Here is a 22,388-nt window from a genome sequence, read left to right as displayed (position 1 = left end):
ATATTTCTCAGGACGCTTTGATAAATGCTTCTCAGTTTTTAAGATTTTATGGTTTACATACTTCAAAGCTCACTTTATGTATTTATCTTTTTATGCATTTATTTAAATATTTGATAACCCAGTGTTTTATTTTTTATAATGTTATTATTCGATGATCACCCAGACCTGAGTACTTAATTTTTCATGTATGGCATGGCTTGAATGACATTAAAGAATCCTGAAAATCCTTGAATCTTTTGGGGGGGCGCACATCTTGGATGTTGAGGCTAGTAGTGATCATATGTATGAGTGGGTGGCTCTTACTCATAGACTGTAGCAATGTCTTGCAGACAGCCTGTCACTTCAGAAGCCATGCCTTACAATTATGCACAACTTCACACTTTAATAAAATGTAAACTGGTATGTAAAAATTCATCTATAGAGACCAAACCCGTTTTTTTATACCAGGCTGTAAACATATTTATTTCTGCTGTGAAGTTTGGCATTTTGAGATGGGCGGCTATGGGGATTTACTGTTTTGGAGTCAGCCTCAAGTTACCATTTAAGAAACTGAAGTGTTTGGTACTTCTGTGAGGGCTTAATTTTTCAGCACTGGAGGTTGCTGCTTGTGGGCGACATTTTTTTAAAAAATGGTAGAACGGAACAAATACGTAAAATAATTAAAAGAATTATCTTTCTGCATCTTGCAATGTATTTAATGGCCTCTCCAGTCTGCAATGTCGCCTCTGTTAAAAAGTACATTATGACCTTCTCCAGAGTTGCCATGTTTGTTGTTGTTAGAAACTTTTGACTCTGCCCTCTATTGCCATGTAGTGAAAATATCTATACCAACATGAAGGATGCATGGAATTATGTGGGTAGTGACAGTTGAATAAACGGATCTATTTTCATACATAAACAGGGTTTATATGAGCCTTAAAATCATTTAAGCAGCGCATTTGTCACCACTGTTACTCTAATTGCAATCGTTCACTGAGACAGTAGCACAGTTATTATAGAGGCCAATGGAACAAGAGGAACAAATCATCGTTTGCCGTTAAATCAAGAGATTCATTCTTCAACTTCTCCGAAAGGTAACCGACTTTACTGTTCCGTGCTGTTTTGTGGGGAAGACTACTTGGACCGAGTGCAGCATGAAATCATATTGCTAATGGCACGATGGACAAAGCCAGATTCTTTATTGATTCTGTATTTGAACAAGGTGAATCTCTTTGGCTGCCCTGTACTTTATTTCCAGTGAAGTCGTGGTACTGGCTTTCAAGGACCTTCACTTGTTGTTACTATGGTAACAACTGCGGTTGTTGCCAAATCAACCACGAGAGCTATCATAAGAATTTCAACTATAATGTGTAAACATCATGTAAAGCCATGGGTAGTTGTGTCAAACATAATTTCAACCACTTTTTTTTGCAAGCCATCTCTGTGCAGTATGTCCTTCTCTCTACCTCTAGACTCTAGATCTTCTATCACGAATGTGGTTGTGTTGTGGATGGTAATTGGTGCATCACTGTAAAACATGTCTGCGACCTTGAGGAACCTCTGGAGATGACAAAACTCCAAAGCCACCAGCTTCGCAGCGAGATGTGGGGAGAGGGAGAGCCGGGCTGGGAGAAAATGAAGACAAAGGAGGATTGCCGGCCCATTTGTGTAAAGGTTAGGGCTAGGGTAATGAATACCCTGGCTATATGGAGCTCCCAACGTCTGCTTCCCTCCAGCTGCCTATAAGCTCATTTGGAGTGACACTGGAGTAATGTCAGTGTCAAGGAAATACAGCGAGAGGCAAAGAGAGAGAGAGGAAAGAGGGAGGGAGAGAAGTGGCAGCGAAGAGTCCATGTCCTCTACTTCTATAGATAATCCTTTCTGCCAGGATGAAAATTATCCTGCACTTATCCATAATTACTTTCCTCCCTCGGTTTCCATATCTAACAGAAGGTGCAACAAATTGATATACACGGCATGTATATTCTCACCTGCAGTATATATAAGGCTCACAATTTCATTTTTTACTGATTTAACAGAAAAATACCAGGACTTGAAAGAAGCTGATGTATATTTCTCACACAAAATGTATGTATTAAATAGTTGCAGCATTTTCTGACACCATGATTGAGCTTGTTTTATGACTATTGTAAATGAGGTTTAGTGAAGAAGTGAAGAAATAAAGGTGTAATGAGTCACTGATCAATCATCCAAGTGATTTATTTTTTTTTAAGGGGGTTGGGGTGGGGGTGGGGAAGCAAATAAGTGATTTCTGGATTTTTCTGTCATATAGGAACTGAAATGATGAGTTCTGCCTTGACTGTGCGCTGATAACACTGTGTCCTAACTGGATACAGTAGTCAGACTATCGTGTCGCATTGCATTATATCAGACATTCTCTGTCCATACTGCCTCAGTTAAAATAGAGCCCTGTCACGTCAAATAAATAAACCACTTACAGATCAGCGGTGCACTTTGAGAAATAACCAATGAAAAGCTCGTTGAGTACTTCCTCATTATTCATATTCACAACCGTATTATCGCGGGTCATGTATAGATATCGTTGTATCGTGCTGTATCGTGCTGTATCATGCTTACATTACGTGCTTACCTTCCTTCCTCACGACAGCCTGTTTAGTTTTTATGCTACGCTATTGTTTTTTGAAACCATGCAACTGAAGCCAAAAGCACTGTAGGTGAAATCTGACCTTATATTTCATGTTTCATTTGAATAAATTAACTAAACAGCGGTCCTATCATTTACAAGGCAAAGATGCCCAAAAAGTAACTTTTTTAAAAAAGGAACTAGATATTGAACTTTTCTGAAAACCTAAAAAAGAAAAATAATGAAAAAAAAAAAAATGTTGGCAACAGTGAGTCAGGTTATTTTGTTGTAGTGCTTCTTAGCTTACCCGTAATGCATTGACTTGAGGGCTACTTTGAAGGAAATCCCAGACACGTGGCCCAAGTTTCTCCCATGAATCAGCAAGCTCTTTAAGTATAGCCAAAGTGTAGAATGTGGCATTTGCCTGAAACAAAGAAAAATAATATTTAACAATATAGTTATCTCACCTTCCCCTGACTGAAAGCATATCCACTGAGCCTCTTCTCCTCGCCCTGAGCCAATCCAGACATGAAAGAACTCCACATCTGCACATTTCCGCTAATCCCTGGAGGAACTCATCACATTGTAACACCGCCACCCCCCATGGTGATGAATGTAAATGGGGTTATTTACCCCTGAACATTGACTTGTAAACAATCTGACTATGTCTGGTGTGAAAAGGGCCCCCTGCGCCAGCACCGGGCCGCACGCTGTGAAGTCGGCACATTTTTGCTCATACTCATTATGTATTCTCAATGCAAAATCCTCACTGCCTGCCTGTTGTTTGTTTTGCTCATGCAGTTATCAGAATGATGCTAATATCTTGGAGAAATGTCATGTCATGAAAATGCATAACATCCACCACGTTCTATGAACAGTCCTCCTGACTAACTATTGTATTATTTTTATTTTCTACCCCAGGTGGTAACTTTGTGCAACATCCACTCCCCCACTGGAGGCTTCTTCAGACATATCCACAAACCCCCAAAAAATGTTTTCTCTCTCTCTAAACTTTCTCATATCATACAGCGATATGAGCTAGATATTCAGCCACTTCTGAAGTGCATGAAAAGTCAGTGTGCATGTAAATATGTTAGAGCTTTCTTACCTCTTTCACCATGAGGCGAACAGCGGGTGTATCAGGTGTGTAGAGGACCTTCCCTTTCAATAACGGCTTGAATGTGCTCCAAATGTAGCGCAGACCAGGTGTTCCCTCCAGGGAGTCGACAAGAGTCTGACAAAAAGCATCTATGGAGGAGAAGTAGAGAGGGGAGAAGACAGGGAAAGTCAAGGCAAGACCAAGAAAATATGGAATTTTCCAAACCCTGTCTTTATACTTTACGTCTGCTCTTTCTTGGGACAGGAGAGAAGAGGAGAAACAAGCCTTTTGATCTGTACCAAATCATAGAAATTGCAGCATCCAAGAAGCAAACATGATAAATATTGCACATGAGCTTGAAATTCATATGTGGCTAGTAAAACAACCCTCGCAATACTTTTTTCTCAACACAGAGTGAGCAAATATGAACACATCATAAAATTAAGAATTAGTCTTCACCATTTAATTTCATATGTATCACTAAAGCAGACATATTTGGTTTGAATAATTTAGATATCTCTCCTGTATCTTAGATAAAATATGGCATGTTAAATAATATTTGAATACAATTTTTTCTTAAATCAAACTCTGTATGTTTTTTTGACAAATGTTGAGAAAATCACATTATACAAACAGAAGTAAGAAAATCTAATATATACATATATATCTATTGAAAGAAAATGAAATAAACATAAGATTGACGCATAAAAACTACATGCTATGCTGATGGAATACACAGTACCAGTAACATTCAAAATAAATGAAATCAATGGAAAGTGGAGATGAGCGAGTACACTATTATTTGTGTCTGTTCAAAAAACTAAATTATCTGTATTTATAGTCGGAATAGGTGGTTATTAAAGTGGGATTGGGTCAAGCTTAAATCAGGAATATGTAGAGCGTACCTAAATGTCCTTTAAAGCCTGAAATGAATATGTTGTTCAGAGCTTTAGATCATTTTTTAACTTAACTTTTACTAATAACTCCTTTTTGTACAGTCTTGATTAATGATTCTTGATCCATTCTGCTGCCACTGTGAGAAGTGAGTGTTAATGTTTGTTTGTGCAATTATAACTTTGTAACAGTTCAACAAGTTCTTTGACTAAACAGGACTGACAGCAGCTTCTGACACTGAATTACTCTCCAACATTTAGAAGTAGAAAGTGTTGATTTATTGTAGCATATTGTTAGGAAAGCCATGAAATTACTAGTTTTATAAACTCGTATTAGAGTTCTAGCAAACTGATAATGATTTTAAACATGAGTTCAACATCTGAACTGTTTTTTCTTCTAAAAGCATTACTCATTAGACAGCCTTTGTGAATAGTTCATGTTTGTTCTGGTTTTACGGCTGAACTCTATTTGATATTTTCTTTTATTTCTAAAAGATGTGTTTTTCCTCCGGGTGTTCTGTGTTTTTAATGTTTCACTTTGTAATTTGTATATTCATTTGCCTACATGTTATTCAGTTTAAAGTCAGTTTATAGTTCTTTGAAATTTGTTAAGAGCTACATAAATAAAGTTTAATATCATTTTCCTCATTATGGATAAATTGGTGTTTTAATTAAATTTGAGGAATTTGGAAATATTTTTGAAGACATTGCTGACACTGTAACTCAACACATACAAAACCACCAAAATCAACTAAAACAGAAAACAAAAACACAAGGTTTTGTTTGTAAAAATGCACTAATGTCAACTGCAGACATTTTGGGTTCATACTGTCCTAATAGCATCAAACAGACATGCTTGAATACAAAAAACAAAATCCCAAAGTGCACCTAAAGTTAAAACTGTGAGCTATTATATAACTGTATAATTCTGTTTTCATATAGTTTGTTGTTGATAAGAAAGGTTAATTATGTCTGTTTAAGCACACAATAGTTTCTTCTTACAGACATTAGCAAGACTTTTTCCTGAATGTCCTCCTTAAGTTAATAGAATAAAAAGCTCTCATGAAGTGAATATTGTGTCAGTTACTGGTTCTTAATTATGCATCAGCGGCCACAAAGTTGAAAAGTGGATGTTGGTACAAAAAGTTTGAGATTATTACTTTTAAAAAACATACACACATGTAGAGAAAAACACAAGTCAAGAGTTCAGACCTGAGTGTATAAAGAAAAGCTTCTATGGAGCAGAGGGAAAAAGTCAATATGCTCAGCAGCGGTGCGATCATTACTAATTTAACTTATCTGCCAACGTGAATATTGCCAGGTTGGGAGAGTGCTGAATAGGTTACACGAGGACCTGCGCTGCAAGGAATGGAGCCTGAGGTAGCTTGGCTCATGCCTGCTCCTTATTGAGACTGAATATGTGATTCTTGCAGTGTGGTAGTTCATCAGAGAATTGATCAGTTGGGTGTGTCGTCTGTCAGTCAATATAACTGTGTGCGCTTTTGATCTGTTGCTGACTATCCCTTTTGTTCAGACACCTGTCGTTACATGCGTGACTTCTCCAAGTTCGTGTTTCCCCTGTCAAGACCACTACCACAGTCCTCTCATTCTCATCTCACCAGGGTGACCATTTCCCCCATCAGGGAGATTTTAGCGGCCATTTTCAGTGCAATTAAATGTTAGCCTTTCTGCCTCCTGGCCATCTTTACCAGGTGCTCCTGGGAGGTCTGTGTGCGGGCAGCTAATGGCCACCCCTTAGTCTGAGTCTGGCCAGCTGTTCCCTCCAAAGACAGCACAGATGCCACTTCCTGCAAGCAAAACACTTGAAAGAAAATCTGTGTGATACACAGCTCACTAGCTTTCCGCTGTTAAAAAAAAGGTCTCTAAATTGCAAGAATTTTTGTACCTATGAAAAAAGTAGACCTCTCATAAAAGACAAAATGGTTTAGATTTCTAAAGGATTGACAAGCTAAAGTGGGCTGATCAGGTGACTGAAAGAGGCTGAACACAAGAGGGCGGAATAGTCTTAAAGCAGTGGTTCCAAATCTGGAGGTCTGCCCCGACAATGGGGTGCCAAGATAAACTGAAGGGGTCACAAAATGATTAAAGAGCTGAAAAATAAAAAAACATTTATTTATTTCAGTCACACAAAGTCCTGTCCATACAGCGTCTCTTAAGTCCCTGCTTTTTTCCTGGTGAAATATAAGACGCTCATTGCTTCAGAGCCTGGACAAATCCTTCAATCCGAAAAGGAAAAACGACTCTTTAATTAACTTGTTAAGAACTCATATCCACTTTAAAAAGGTACCTTGAAGAGTTTTTGACCACGACAGAATAAAGGGAGAAACGTTTTGACGAGTTACAGTTTGATGCTATTTCTATGACAGTGGCAGTAATCTGCAACAAAGCGAGAAAATGCGCCAAGAAAATAAGCGAAGACGAAGACATCTGACTAGCAAACATGGATGTTAACAATGCAGAAGATATCAGCCTTGCAAGACCTCAAAAATACACACATTGGGTTTTGGCAAGATAGACTGAATTTATTCATCTTTTTACTTATTTGTTTACAAAAACTAGAATTACTGCATTGCAGTTGTATGCCTCCCCAAACCAGTCAAATTGCAGTTACAGATTACATCCACGTGTGTCCAGACTCATATGTAGCCATGACACTTGATAGTGCTTCAAATTTTGCTGCAAAGAAGCTACATATTTTTAAGCAGTGCAGAAGAAATATACATTAAGCACAGTTTCAAGGTGGACACCTACGATTAGTGTCAGCAATTTTGTATCTGATCAAATTTCTCCGTTTGAGTTTTTTTCTGTTGAATAATGGCAAAAAAGTGTTTTCGCATAGCATTATGATTTCACAGCAAAGTTGACATTTTGGATATGAAATGTCACCACTTCATGGTTTTATTCTATTAGACATTTCTCTTCAATTTTGTCATGATCAGCATATGAATTCTCGAGTTATTTACACTGACCTTGGCTTTTGATCACAAACTAAGTTTATCCTTTAGTCAAAGTGGATATTTGAGCCAAATTTGGAGAAATACCCTCAAGGCTTTCTCTAGATATTAAGTTCACGAGAATGAGACTTGCTTCAGGCCATGGCTATCTTCAGCATGTACACATAAAAATCCAAAGGGTATATTTTAGGTCAGTGTTTCGAAGAGCTAGACAGTCTTTGCAGTTGAGTACACTGCATATACAACTCCAAAATGTTACAACCTGTTGCAGCCAGTGTACCAATGAAGAGAAATAAATTCAAATCTATTTCACACAACAACTTTAAAACCGACTACGATAAACTACTGAACCTGTGAGTGACTTCAACCTCTGTCTCATCACCTAACCTAGAAGAATGCCCAAGGCACTCGATGTACTACAATGTTACATAGATCTAAATCTATGGTATGCACTAACCTTGCCAAAATGTGCTTACATGTTTTAGCACTTCACATGAGTTCAATGTGTCTGCAATACACTTCTGTGTGTACAGCATGCTGCTGTATTTGATAAAACTTGTATTATTAAAGTGATTATGAGAAAAGAAAGCAATACAAATGCTTGACAAGATTGTGAATATGTTGAGAAATATTGTGGGTCAACAATGAGACCATGTGACACTGCTTTGTGAGTGGTGGGGAAAGCCTGATTTATCACACCTTCTTTATGGTGATTATCAGTTCTTACCATCAGGACGGAGGCAAAGAGTGCCACCTTTGCAAACGAACCATACCAAGAGATCCTTCAAACCTTCGAGTATAGGTTCAGAAAACAGATTTGGGTGATAAGAGGTGTTTTTCACGACATTTTGTTGTATTTAATTCTCGATTGTTGGTGACGTTGTTGTGAAGCACTTTGTTAATCAATGTTTGTCTTTAATTGTATTTCTTTTTTGTTGTGGTTGTATTTGTCTGACAGTTGCCACAGACACAAAGAGAGATTCAGAAAGGATAAATAAATATATAAACTACTAAACTAGCAAACAAACAGAGGACCTTGACCAACATGATCGGGCCAATCACAAGACATATAGAATAAATCATTCTAGTCAACAAAACAGCATGAGTATGGGGCAGTGACAAATATATATCACTCAAATATTTGATTGTTTTCGATATTATGTGTGCTAAAGGGACCATCATATTACAGATGTTAAGATACTCTCCAGAGCTGTGAGCTGTGTAGTTCTTTTGGACGACAGAGCTGTCCTTTTTTTTTCCTTTCTTTTTTGAACAAAGAAGCAGTATGAAAGAACAAGAGAATCTGTTCTTTACACCGGGTTTAGCTACAGTCAAATAATTGCTTGGAGCCTCAAGTCAGCCCCTCAACTTACCTGGCAAATTTAATCAATTTGAGTTGCACCCTGGAGATGGGCTCAATTCTGCGCTACAGCGAGACAGTGCCATATACACACTACCAACACAAGCACTACATGCACACTGTCTCATACATGCAATCACATGTGCACATGTGCGCGCACACACAAAAAAGGATATTACTCTGGGTTCACATTACTCATATTTCAGGCATTTCATGCAATGCACAATCGGAGCCACACAAGCATGTGCACACTCAGCAATACACATACATCGAATATGACATGCCAGTCTATAGTGAACTATCCCATGCATCAATCAAGCAGCAGAGATTTCTTACAAACAGTACAAATCAAGTGCCGTCTTGCAGCATTCCAACAAAAAAGTCAAATAAGCTTAAATAAATGTCATTGAAGTCACTCTCTCACAAGAGACAGAGAGAGACCGCTTTGACATTCAGTAAAACGAGCCTCTCTCACTCCAGATAGTCAGGTATTCTGCCTTCACTGGCTCCAGTATATATTAAAAGGATGTGCTTAAAACTAGAAATAAAGGGTACCAATTACTAATTATTCAAAGAGGTGCCCATGGGCAAATACTTAGAGGATGACAGCACAAGTCTTGAGATAATTAGGAAATGTTATAAGCAATGTCAGTGAAAATCATACTGGTAAAAAAGAGGAATGCTAAACGAAAGAGAAAAGCTTATTTTGATGGATCAAAAGAAGACATGTTCATTTGAAAGGTGGATGTTTCCTGTGCGTACACAAAAAATACTCACATTTGAATCGAGAGTCTGCAGAAAATACAGTCAAAGTTTCACTTTGAAAACGGTATGAGGTTGAGTCAAAATACCAGCTTTACAAGCATGGCTGGAGTGCTTTAACTGTTTGCCTGTTTCTTTTTCTATGTGACATCAAAGACCCATGTAATCATTTCTTATTTGTGCTAATCTACTGGGCAAATCTAAAAAATGGCAACAACATAAAATTACTGTTATGGAAGAATAGTTAGCACCCCGAGTATTCTAAAATATGACTCAGGCGTTTTCCTTTGCTGTCAACAATTAATTGGGAAGGGAACATTGCTGAGCTATTAACAAAACATCAGGGTTGGCCTTTATTGTTGCTATCCCACTATTCCTTTGAGTGTACTTTTACACATATAAAGGAGTTGTAATTGGCCATTATGCAGACACGCTGCATATTCCAGATTCATTTAAGTGTACATAGACCAACAGAATGAAATGCTACGGCAAATCCAAAAAAGCTATTAGCATGCTAACAGAGATGTTAGTGCTTATTTTGTATGGATGAAACAATGTTTTTGCTAATTTGCACTGGCACAAGCATGCAATTCCACTTTGCAGTGTTACTTTATTTCCAGGGAATAGAGGCTTCTTATTAAAATCTAATTTTGTGCAGTTGTCTCCAAAGAAAAGCCATTTAATGAAACAGGAATGCATGGTCTCTAATGAGCGCGACACTGCAAGAAGTTACGAAGATCTAATTCTCAAGGATTTTATGGAACAAACACACTGAGTGATTTTCAAAGCTGTCCCCTCCACCACCTGCAATGGTTATGCAACTTTTATTTACTTCTTTCATTTTAATTTAGTGACAAACAGTGATTTCTTTGCACAGCAATAGTAGGAAACATGCTTAGAATATTTTTGGTAAGAATTTTCTTTTGTCAAATATTTTAACATTGTTTTTAACAATTACCTCGTGCATCAAGTATAAGTACAGCAAAGTACTAACATGTACTGACAAGTCCTTCAGTATATTTATAGGTCCAGCGTGTAGGATTTAGGGGAATGTGTTGGCAGAAATGGAGTATAATATAATAAGTATGTTTTCTATAGTGTATAATCACCTGGAAATAAAAAGTCTTGTGTTTTTGTCCATGTTCCACCCCCATGTTTCTACTGTAGCCAATGATAGACAAACCAAACACTGGCTCTAGATAGGGACATTTGTGCTTTGTGGTCAGTCACCATAGTTAGCAGCGCCTCTGTGAAAAGCCAAACAGCTTTCGAGAAACACTGATTTGTGACTTGAAACTGCTTTATTCAGAGTTTCAGGGGTGTAAGTTGCTGATTCGGTCTGTTTCAGAGACATAGAGACCTCTGTGAATAATCCGGATCGCGGTAATAACTTGTGGCACATGGAAGAAGTTTCAGATAGTTGCAGTCTGAAATCCTCACAACTAGATGTCACTAGATCCCCCTAAATCTTGCACACACACAACCTTGTCATCTAAATATGTACCTATTATGCCATACATTTGACAATATATTTATGTCTTTTAATGTTTACTGCATTGGGGTTTCATTTTCATTGTACTCTTTTCAGTCAAGAATATGAGAGAGGTTTCAAGAGAACTAATTCAAGTAACTCATGTAAGAATATAATGACAATAACATTATATTTGTTGAATTAGGACAGACAACTTTACTTTGAAATTACTTATGCAGCTACAACAAACAAAAGTGCTTATCCCCATGTGGAAAAAGTTACCATCCCTTTAATAACTAAAAATAGAATCAGCTGCACTTAAACAGGTGCAAATGATAAAAAGTCTTAGAGGGTCTATAATTCATCAAGATCAGATACACGGTCAGGACTCATTTTAAACTTTCAGGTGTGGAATATTCCCGTGGGCTTTTCAAGTCTGGGAGATGAAAGTAAAAAACATATTCTACAAATATAGAGAATTTCAGACTGCTGCCAGTCTGTTTATAAGAGGTCATCTTCACACTTTCAATCCATTGAACAACTTCAAAATGCTTCAACTGGGTGAAGAAAATCCAGAGTAACACTTACTGCTGTACAGGCATCTCTTTCCACTGTTACTATCAAAGTCCTAACTGTAACACAAATTTGATTTACATGGGAGCTCAGTGAGGTTTGTTAGACAACACTTGTGTAAAGAACAACACAACTATGCCTCCTGTACCAAGTAAGATGATTGATCAAATGAAACACTGCCTTTGAAAAGATCATCCTTAATCTTTTGTGAAGAATCATCCAGTAGTTTGGGAATGCCTCATCGCCTCTGACTACAACAGTAGTAACAGTAGTGGGGAAACGCTGTTTCTAATGTTGATGACAGTGGTAAGCATGTACTATACCTGACTTACCAAGAACTTATACTACAAGCACTATGGTCAAAAAGTAACATTTTATCTCTTGAAGATCTGACTCACATAAATCCCAATCATATTTTATGTATATGTACAGTGTGCGTATTATAGCTTGATAGAGAGTTCTTAACCACTAGACAAATCTACGCAGCAGAAAAACACTTTGATGCAGTGTGTACTTGGTTAGATCAAAGGGTGATTCATATCAGTACTCGACTCCATCTGCCATCCACAAATGCTTGTTGAATCTCACTTGTTTTATTAATTGAATCCTTGCAGCCATGAGGACGCTCATTCACTTACAACCATACCGCAGGTGGGTGGTGCGGTCCACACTTTCAAAGCAGGGTGAATACACCACAGGTTTTTTCAATGTGGTGACCTGATGAAAATCTTTCACAAGTTGCACCAGGCTTTTGCAAAGCACACAATCCTTGGATGGCTACAGCTGTGGGATATCCTCTGCACCCTGTTGATCAGGGGTATGGAAGACAATAGCATCTTGGGGATGCACTGGAACCAGCATTTTACAGAGCTCCAGGACATTTTAACAGACATTGCTGAGCTCCATCAGGACTGCCCTTTATCCAGAATTCTTACAAACTAAGCCCGGTTCACTGAAATCAATACAGCCTCGGGGGAATTTGAGTACATGACAATATGGCTGCCATGGGTGTATTTCCTTGCTGAATACCAGTTTAGAACTCAAAAAAGTGTTTTAGTGACACCATCTGTCCTCTGCCAGAAGTTTGGGTTGCCATATGTTCTTATTTAGGATGTTATATATTTGCACCTTGTGAGTGCAGCACCCAGACAACAACATCAATTTCCACTAGGGATAAGTTGCTCTGGACTTTCCTCTCCATTAAGAAAGCATCATTATGTCAGGGTGGGGAGTGACTGCACAGCTTTTAAATGGAATGAGGAGAGCTGATTTGATTGGCTACGATTGATGCCAGCCCCTGACACAGCTGCTGATAATGTATTCCTAATCCAACCCAGTTTTCAGCTCTGGCACAGGTGCCAACTGTGCCACAGGTGGCTGTCCCTGCCTGTGCAAAAGTAGTTACATCCTGTGCATCCCGCACAGTTTACTGCACTGTGCACCACTGTATTTTTTTTCACTCACATGCACATTTTAACTACAGGGAATTTAGGGGGGTTATGTTAAATCTGTGCAAAATACTTGCTATAATACATGTCAATGTCCATAAAACAACAGGGCTGTAAAAATCTGGATCTATATATCAATTCAAAAATCAATGATCAAATATTACCACTGCAAAGTAAAAACATTGACACATATCACTATCGTTAAGATATTTTGAAATCCCCCTAGCTTCTTCCAAAAACATTTCCTTCCTAAACATTCAAATAACACAAGCAGCTTTGCACCAGGGAGACAGTGGTAAGCAGCCAAGAAAAAGACAATGAGGATATCTACCGATATGGTTTCACATCAGTCGCGGGCCCCTGAATTGAATAGAATTGAAACTAATTGTGGCTGGATTGATCCCCTTTTAGGCTGCCTGTCAAAGACGGAAATGTCATGCCTTTATTTCACCTCTGCGTTCTGTTTAAAATGTACAATTGTCAAATGGAGGGGCAGAGTTGTCGCGCCTTTAAGCCAGCATTGGAGGTAGTAACAGTGCAAAAACATCACAGAACAGAGAACAAATAGAACACCAACAATCATAAAATTTCATTTATTTAATATTGGCGAAAATAAATAGACTATTAAGCTGAAACAAACATGTTTCAGCTTAATAGTTTCTGTAGCTTTGCCTGCGATCTATTTTTTTTTTTTTTTATTGCCATGTTATGCCATTGTTATTGTTTAGAGAGCACAGTCTGTGTTTCTGTAATGTCGGCCTGCTATATCAAATAATGCACTGGAGCGGCATTATACTGGTGTTGGTTGGTTCCATACAATACAGCAAAAGCGGCATGCAAAAGGTCTTTGCTGCAGCGCCAATGCAGAATATATGTGTAAAAAGGGCTTTTAAGATACCAGCAGGCCAAAGAAACAGTACAATATCAATTTACACACCTACTAAACAACTAAACTAATCCCAAAAGACCAAAGCTTCTTTGCTGGACTGATCACCATGGGCAACAGTGACTCACTGTTTTCCCTGTAAAGTTGTCAAACACCACTCTGACAACAACTTATTTTGAAGGGGAGAAAAACTTTGATTTGATCTGATTCGTCATGATTCATTACCATCCTCTGCCACCTACTGATCCAACATAAATCCCAGTCCTTCCCTTTTTTCAAAATATAACCCAGTTATGCTGTAAGCCTATGGCTCAAAGTTTCCAAAAATCTGTTGCCATGTTCTGTGATACTGCGCATCACTGGTTTGTAGAAAAAGATTTCCTACCTAGTGTGACTACATACAGTTCTGCAAAGGTAGAGTGTAGATCCATGATTGAGACACAAAGAACTGTGTGAAGACTTTGCTTTAAAAAGGAGGCTTACCAGAACTGTTGCCCCTGATGAAGACTGACTTCTTGTTCCTCATCTGTCTAGGTGAGCTTGAACTGTTGTCAGGCTGCTCTCCACACAGTAGCATACTGATACTGCCAAACATGTCCTCTTGGAAATCCAATGAAGTAGCAGCCTTAAAGTTCACTGAGCTCTGCAACCTGGCTATCTGGAAACAAGAATGGGAGAGTGGGAGAGTGGGATTTTTTTAAAATCGCAACAAAATAACCTTATCAAAGAGTATGGATGTGGTTTCCTGTCTCGTGTCCCTTACAAATTAGCAACACTTACCCCCTCAATCACTGGCAATGCATCTCGAGTGGTTTTCCTCATCAGGGTTGCTGTGTCTGTTACATTCAGATCCAAAGCTGAAGGCACCTAAAGGAGGTTAAATACAGTTGGTTTACAGAACAATACTGTGGCAATCACGCGAATGGCCAAAACTTTGCCGTTTTGAATTTTTTCAAATCTTTTCAAAGTTCTCTCTTTATAAAAAAAACAATGTCATGAAAGATACAATACTGTGCTGCATAGTCAGTGGCTGCAGTTATATTTGTCATTTCCACATTTATTCATATCCACAGATTTTATGAGAAGACCTGTGGTGTCCACACCTCAGCTAAAAAAATGCCTTTTTATATCCCCCTTTCCACTAAAGAAACTAAATGATGCCAATACACACACACTCATTTGTGCATCTTGACCTGTAAATGATATCCTAACATCATCAACCCCGTCACGGGTTAATAAAAGCTGCATTAAAATGATGAGTGTTATTGCGTGTTACGGTGACATTCTGGAGGTACACAGTATGACTCTAATTGCAAGAACTAAATGGCGTGCCCTTTTAACCATTGTCATTTTCATGTATCAAGTGTCAAGTAAAGGCTGTACCAGGAGCACCTGTATTGTTTTTTTTCAGTAATTAACATTGCAGAGGTTAGAAATGTATGTAAGACATACAGTAGGTCCATAAAGACTAGCAGTGGGCAGATCAGACATTTGAAGAGATGTACGAAATAAAATAAAACTCAAACTTTTCTCAAATAATGGCCAATTCAGACACATTTTGGACAACAGCCTGGCTATTGATTGAGTCTCAAATACATTCATTCACAGATCACTTCTTCTCTCTGTGTGTAGAGTGCGCATTAAGGAGGAGACTTAGTAAGAAAGCACAGGAGTCTCAGACAATTTTGAGCAAAGCAGCTAAAATTCATCAGACAATGAAAGCAGATATTTCAGTAATATTATATTAGGGGGTAGATAAAGTGAACCATGGCACAAAAACAGATTTCTTTATCTCATTTGTTGAACTCAAATTTCACTGGTACCCTTGAACAGTGCTTGCATTGCTTTTGCAAACCAGGAACAATTAATTAGAAAAATAATTCTACAAGAATGTCATAAACACAGATTTTTTTGAAAGGCTAAAAAAGATAAGATTAGCTGTTCCAATGAACTGCAGGGAAGATGATGTGATCAAAGCAGAGTAAAAACTCTGGCATTTGAATGACCTCTGCTGAGTGCCACATATGCTTTTTGTTTCCCTGTCTTCCCTGTGCAACGTGTTTTGAAATGATTTCCAGAAAACCAAATAAAGTTGTGGAACCACTGTCTCTGCCACTCACTACCTCAGTGATAAACCCTGACTTCTTCCCTTGTCCTTTTCTTTATGTTGTTGTTGCTATCACAATCATTCAGCAGCGTCAAGCTTTAAGTGTGAAGGCTTGATGTTCTTTTCCATCCATTTGCTTGCGGCACTGAAGAGCCTTTGCACCATATCTTGTCTGGGCTTTCTGGTTTTTTTTCCCTGTGTCTGAAAATGCCTGTGGGCTTAAATTGTTCAAATGCGCTCTCCTACGAACTTCCTGCCTTATCACTTATTTATTGGATTTGCTGTCCCATATATTTTCTCTCAAAGATAAACTCAAAGAAAAGTGCAGGCTTTCATCATCCCAAAGGGAACTCAGAGATTTAAAAAGAATTCAACAAAACATTGGTTCTAATAAATAATTCCCACCTGATTGCACGCATTCTAGTAAAATTACTGGAAGACACGGAGGTGCACATGACAATGACAATTTTTAAAGCTTAGACCCTATGGGACAGAAAATAATTTCCCACTCAAAATGAAAGAAATGAAAATACATTAAGATAATGGTGCAGTAATAACACATCGCCCGTAGGTTTTACCTTAAAGTGGATGCATTAGCAAGTTTTAACTTTAAAAGCTATGTCTTCATCTTTCCAAGTCAATTGGCTGGCACAGAAAATTATTGTCTTTCAATTCAATTTACTGCAAGCCATGTGAGAATTATAGTTAGAACAGGCAATGTTCCTAAGATACTTTTAAAATTGTATGAAGCTGTGGTCTGACAGTATGTAATTGACTGAATATCCATGCTTAAAATGACCTTGTGCAGCCATGCTTACTTTGTCTTATTTATCTCTCAGTTTACAGTATCTATCATAACGTCCATAAAGCAAATAGCACAAGAAAGCTGAACAGGTAATTTTGGCAAAAAACAACCCATATACACGTTGGCATTTCCTTTTTGGTTAGGCATAAGGTTCACAATATCACACCCAATAAATAAAGACCACGCCATCAATTTAAGCAACAATAGGCAGACTGGATAGCTAAAACTTGTATCTTAAAATGGTTTGCTCAGCAGTTCAGAACCATATTTGTACAATTAATAAACCCTTCACTTTCAGGCCTACTCAGTATTGTAGAAATCAGATTGTGTCAGAAAACACTGAACAATGATGTAAAGGTACACAAAGTCTTGCAAAACAATACATTTCTCCATTACTGATGGAATTAGGAAAATGTGTGGTAAATGTTTTTAAAGGGATAATTCATTTTAATTTGTAACCAGCTTTGAATCAAATCAATGTGGGTAGCATGTGAAGATGAACTGTGGTAACCTGCTCTCAATTTAACAAGTGCCTAGATGTCCGATCAAAGGGTAAAAAAATAAATAAATCAAGACTATGCTACTGCAATGCCTATTTCCTGCCTTAAAAGTTTTCAGAAAGATATTTTACTGCCCTATTTAGCTGTAATAGCGAGAGTTTGTGAACCAGAAGTGGGTGCCATACTGCTTCCTGCAGTGAAAACAGAGGGTTAAAAAAACAGATGTAATGGTTAATCTAGGAAACACTGATCAAATGAATCAAGATTCTGTTAGCTGCCTGTTTCTTGCCTAAAATGTTAAAAATTTAAAAAAAGAAACATGTTTTAGCCTATTGTTTCCTTAGTTAACAGCAGGCAGGCATTGTGTCAAATGGACAAGGTCCCATCACGTCCCCCACCAGCAGGAGCGTTTATTGGTCAGTGCATTCTTGTAGTTGTAAGTTTTCTACCTTTTGAGCAAAAGCAAATGCCACCGTCTTCAAAGTTTGCAAATGAAGATTGTTTCTGTAGCCGTTTCTGAAGCTGAATTGAAATTCAAAATATTTTTCTTTTCCAAAAAAACAAAAATTGTGTCAGAATTACATCACTGGGTACAGTACTAAGTGGTGAGATCACAGGACAACCTTTTGTTGGGAGTTTTAACAGACTGGTTATTTATCATCACAGCTAGACGATTTGTGTCGAACACACCCCTGAGCTTTTCAGGAGCTACCATGACTCAGGTTCAATAAATCACATACCATATAAAATGACTGTTCAAAAAGTTCAAAAGTTAGAAAGCTGTGGTCCTACTTCTCTAGTGGAAGCTAATTAGCCTGGTCTGCAAGTGTCCACTTTCCAAATGAGATAGAATTGTGATTATTCTTCTAAAAATGTGACTTACAGGGTACCCATTGCACAAACAGGTTAAATCAGTACATAACCAAAGCTATATTTGCTTGTTGAAAAAATCAATGTCTTGAGGCTGTATAGGGTTATAACATGCTACAATGTGCTCCAGTCAGTAGTGCACATGGAAGTCACCTTCTAGCAGCACCAGCTCTTAAATCTAAGTAATAGGAAATACCTTCCAAAGGCCCTCAATCTTAGATGCTTTTTTTTCCACAAAAATGTCCCAAAATCAACTTTATTCTCTTTTGAAAACTGGAAAAATGCACACAACAGCTGCAGCATCAATTTGACTTACAAGTGCCTGCCAGAGGATTCAAATGCATCCTCCCAAGTTATTCCTTAATTACACCAGTGGTGGCTGAGACATCACAAGTGTTTCAAATTTACATTTCTAATGCCACCTTCATTAGTCCAGACAGTGTAATTTGTAAGGATGGTAGATGTGGGTGACCTCGCTGTGCAGGAATGTGGGCTTATATTACTATAATGGCTTGCAACAATACAGCGTCCCTGTCAGGCCAATTAATGTAAACATACTGTAGCTCCCAAATGCAGTCACTCTCTAACTTTTGTCAAAATTAAACCAATCGAGACCAAGTTACTCTGCAAAACTCCTTTATGTCTCTTGAAACTCAAACCAGATGAGTTGTGAGATTTGTTAGTGGTGTTGGTGACAGTGAGAAAAGCTCACCTCAGAAAGCACTTTCCTCACATCCAGGTTTTGCAGGAGCACTTGCTGGGCGTTAATCAGCTGCTGTGGATTGCGGGAGCAGCTGACATTTTGAAAAGCCTCCTTTTCAGCTTGGCTGCTAAATTGGATATACTCATCCAGATCTGTCCCCTCACACAGGATGCTGCTCAGGTTGCCTGGCCTCGGGCCGCCCATCATCTGAAAAACATTACCAACTTTGGTAAAAGTTCACAAACAAGAGAACTTTGCATTGGACCATATTTTATTTATCCATGTGCCCTGTCCTTTGGGTCATTATGCAGGCAGATCATATACCAAATCACATTTTCAAAATCAGAAATAAATTAAGGTTTACTTTTTTACGCATTGTTTTTCTTACATAACACTTTACTTAATACTAACATACTTTACATATGCACAAACACCGACAAGGAGACTTAAAACAAAAGTAAAAATGTGACAGACATAAGCATTAACACCCCCTCACACAGATTCATACACACAGATAGTTTGAATCGTACCAGAAAGTTATACCGTGACACCAAGCAAGACAGGAGGCATGTGCATATGACAGAGAATAGCTCTCAAACTGCACTAGGAACTTTTACTTTCTGGACACATAGTACATTTTGCATCAGAGCACACTGCAACCATCCAAATGCCTCATACACAGGAGGGATCTTTTAATCAGTGCACATTGTATTTAAGCATCCTTGTCAAAGTCAGGGAAACATAATTACCTTCTTGCAGCTCATCTGATATAGCTCACTCACTACTTACATACCACGGTATCAATTGGGGAGCATTTACAGACAAGACAGCCTTGTTGCTGTTGCGAGTTTATTTCATTCCAAATTACCTACTGTAAGCGGCTTCAAACGACTTTTTATGTCTAGCAAATGCTTGAGTTTGCTTTGATTATGACTGTCAAGACAAGGAGTCCCAGAGGCAGCTCTTGGCCAGGACATTTTACATTTTAAATGCTCAAGCACAACACTCTTGGCACATTTAGTCTTTTGAACATTTTGGTAATATATAAATTATTTCATTTACAGTAGGAGGTGGAAAATCATGTGTCAAAATAGCTGGGATTCTTATTGGAGACTGTTTGCTGTTTTCAACCTGCAAGCAGTTATGGAAGGGAGATGTGGAGAAAATGAAATATAACCATAATTTTTACCAAATACCTTGATATTGAGACTGCAACAATATTGTTGGGTTGATCATTAGTGCTTTAACAAAACATTTACACAATGAGATTTTTGATTAATCATCATCTGTAGATAAAATGACTAAGTGGGTAAAAGCACAACACTCTGGTTAGTTCAAAATATGACATCACTTAACTGTAATGTAGCCTTTAACACCAGAAAAAAAAACAACACTTACAATATACGATATCCCAAACCTGAGGGCTCGGACACACCAAGTCAACAGTCAGCCAGCGGTCAGCGTTGGGCTGTCGGTGAGCATCTGTTGTCTTTCTTTTACAGTGTGTCCTGGAACATTAGTGCTACTTCGCCCTCGTCATTTTTTGTTGATTTTTTTTTTAGCTAATTTAACATGCTGATTGATGGTTGGAGGTGGCAGAGACCATCAGTGAATTAAATCACTCTCATCAATAGTTCAGTTCAGTGGACAAGAAGAAAAATGTAAGTTAGGAAAGCCAAAAATCACTTAAGGCAAAAGCATGTGACATTGTGAAAATTTTTATTTATATGGAAACATCTTTTTTTAACCATAAAGCTCTTGAGCAGAAATGGTTTGCAATAGCTTGTTTTGTTGTGAACTACTGCACAGTAAATACATTTTAATTTTTGAACATCAGGTTGTGTTCTGTGTGCTGCAACTCATCAATTCTTGATGTCAGGTTGGTGTGTCTGGGCCTCAAGACAGTGTATAGTCTCATGTCATGATATCAAAACAATAGCGATGTATTACCCTGGTTTACGAGCAGTGTAGCTAAATGGTACTCACCGGATTGAGTTTAATCCCAGCATTCAGGAGGCTTTCAACCACTGTTGGTGGCACCGACAAATTCCCTTTCAGATGAGTGGAGAAAGTTTCATTGTCTCTTAGAATACGCCTTAGTATCACTGGTTGAGCTGAAACATAAAGATGGACAATCACTGCTTTTGCAGATCAGAAAATGATACACAGCAAAAAGGAACACACAATAAATACAGTGTACAGCAGCGTATTGGACATTTACATGTGCATGGCTGACAACACATCAGAGATGGGAAACTGAAAAGGAAAAATATCTTCTTGTTTTTAACCTGAGTCTTATTTTCATAGTTTTATCTCTGTTTTAGCCATAAATCCTCCTCACTCGCCATCTGCACTGCAGATATTTTGCAGCCAGCCCTGCAGCCTTTCTGTCTCTGCCTCCTTTCTTTGTCTATCCTCTTGCATTTGATTTCTACTATTCAAAAATGCAGAAGCAGGGGTGAGACGTGTGTCATTTGCCCTGATGGACACCTATGCCAACCATGACGGAGAGCCTACTGTGTAACTAATAGGACAGCAGCCCTTCTACTGCAATGGAAGATGAGTCTAATCAAAGCACTGGATGATTTATTCTGTTGTTGAAAGGAAAGGTTAAAGCTAAAGCACACATCTTTGAAATTACTGCAGTGCAGCTGCTAAGAAATATGATATTATCCTAACTGATAGAAACAATAGCCAACCAAGAAAGCAATAATGAAAAGAAATCCTTCACTTTTCATGTGTGCATGCCCTTGAAAAAAAATGAAATAAAAAATTCCTGATAGCATTTTGATTTGTCTAAAAGTTGCTTTAAGTGGCATGAATTTTAGTTGAAATTATGACTGTTGCAATTAAATCCTTCATTGGTGCAAGTAGAGGTTGAACACTTTAGTTGAACGAGCGTGTGAGAGGAGACAATTTGTTGCTAAACATGTACCAGATTGTTAACCAGCCATTTTCTCCTGATTAGCTGCCCACAGATAGTCGGGATTTAAAAGAGACAGCTTCAGAACCAATCGACTGTTTATTGTTACTCTCTCAAAAGCATAGCACAGATCTCGCTAAAGTATATTCACACCCTGTATCTATTCGACATGTGTTTTCTGCTCTCGGGGACTTCAGCATGTGCTGTTGAGATGATGAAGGGGTTACGTAATTTAATTAGATTAGCCCTTTTGCAAGTGTAATACATGCAAGTCAGTCAATTATCAAGATGAGGCGAGGAAGTGACTTCTTCTGGGTTATTAAAGGTTCAATTAAGATAAATGTTGGGTAAAAATAACAATCATTCAGTATTGTCTGGAATTAATTATGCTATTTTAGGCACTGCTTACATTGCACAACACCTCCTCAT

General features: G+C 38.1%; 1 protein-coding gene across 1 annotated transcript in view; it reads right to left on the bottom strand.

The window, feature by feature from the left end:
• Nucleotides 1-22,388, bottom strand: part of LOC121961901 (phospholipid-transporting ATPase ABCA1-like) — a 172,168-nt gene that overhangs the window by 142,697 nt on the left and 7,083 nt on the right. The window contains exons 5-10 of the mRNA XM_042512000.1: nt 21,023-21,150; nt 19,046-19,243; nt 14,832-14,918; nt 14,535-14,709; nt 3,693-3,832; nt 2,892-3,008 (exon numbers count right to left, since the gene is read on the bottom strand). Coding sequence (XP_042367934.1) covers nt 2,892-3,008; nt 3,693-3,832; nt 14,535-14,709; nt 14,832-14,918; nt 19,046-19,243; nt 21,023-21,150 — 845 coding nt within the window. The remainder of the gene's footprint in view (nt 1-2,891; nt 3,009-3,692; nt 3,833-14,534; nt 14,710-14,831; nt 14,919-19,045; nt 19,244-21,022; nt 21,151-22,388) is intronic.

The sequence above is a fragment of the Plectropomus leopardus genome, chromosome 23 (genome assembly GCF_008729295.1).
Source record: "Plectropomus leopardus isolate mb chromosome 23, YSFRI_Pleo_2.0, whole genome shotgun sequence".
In the NCBI taxonomy this organism is placed as follows: Eukaryota; Metazoa; Chordata; class Actinopteri; order Perciformes; family Serranidae; genus Plectropomus; species Plectropomus leopardus.
This window is presented reverse-complemented; position numbering and strand designations above follow the sequence as displayed.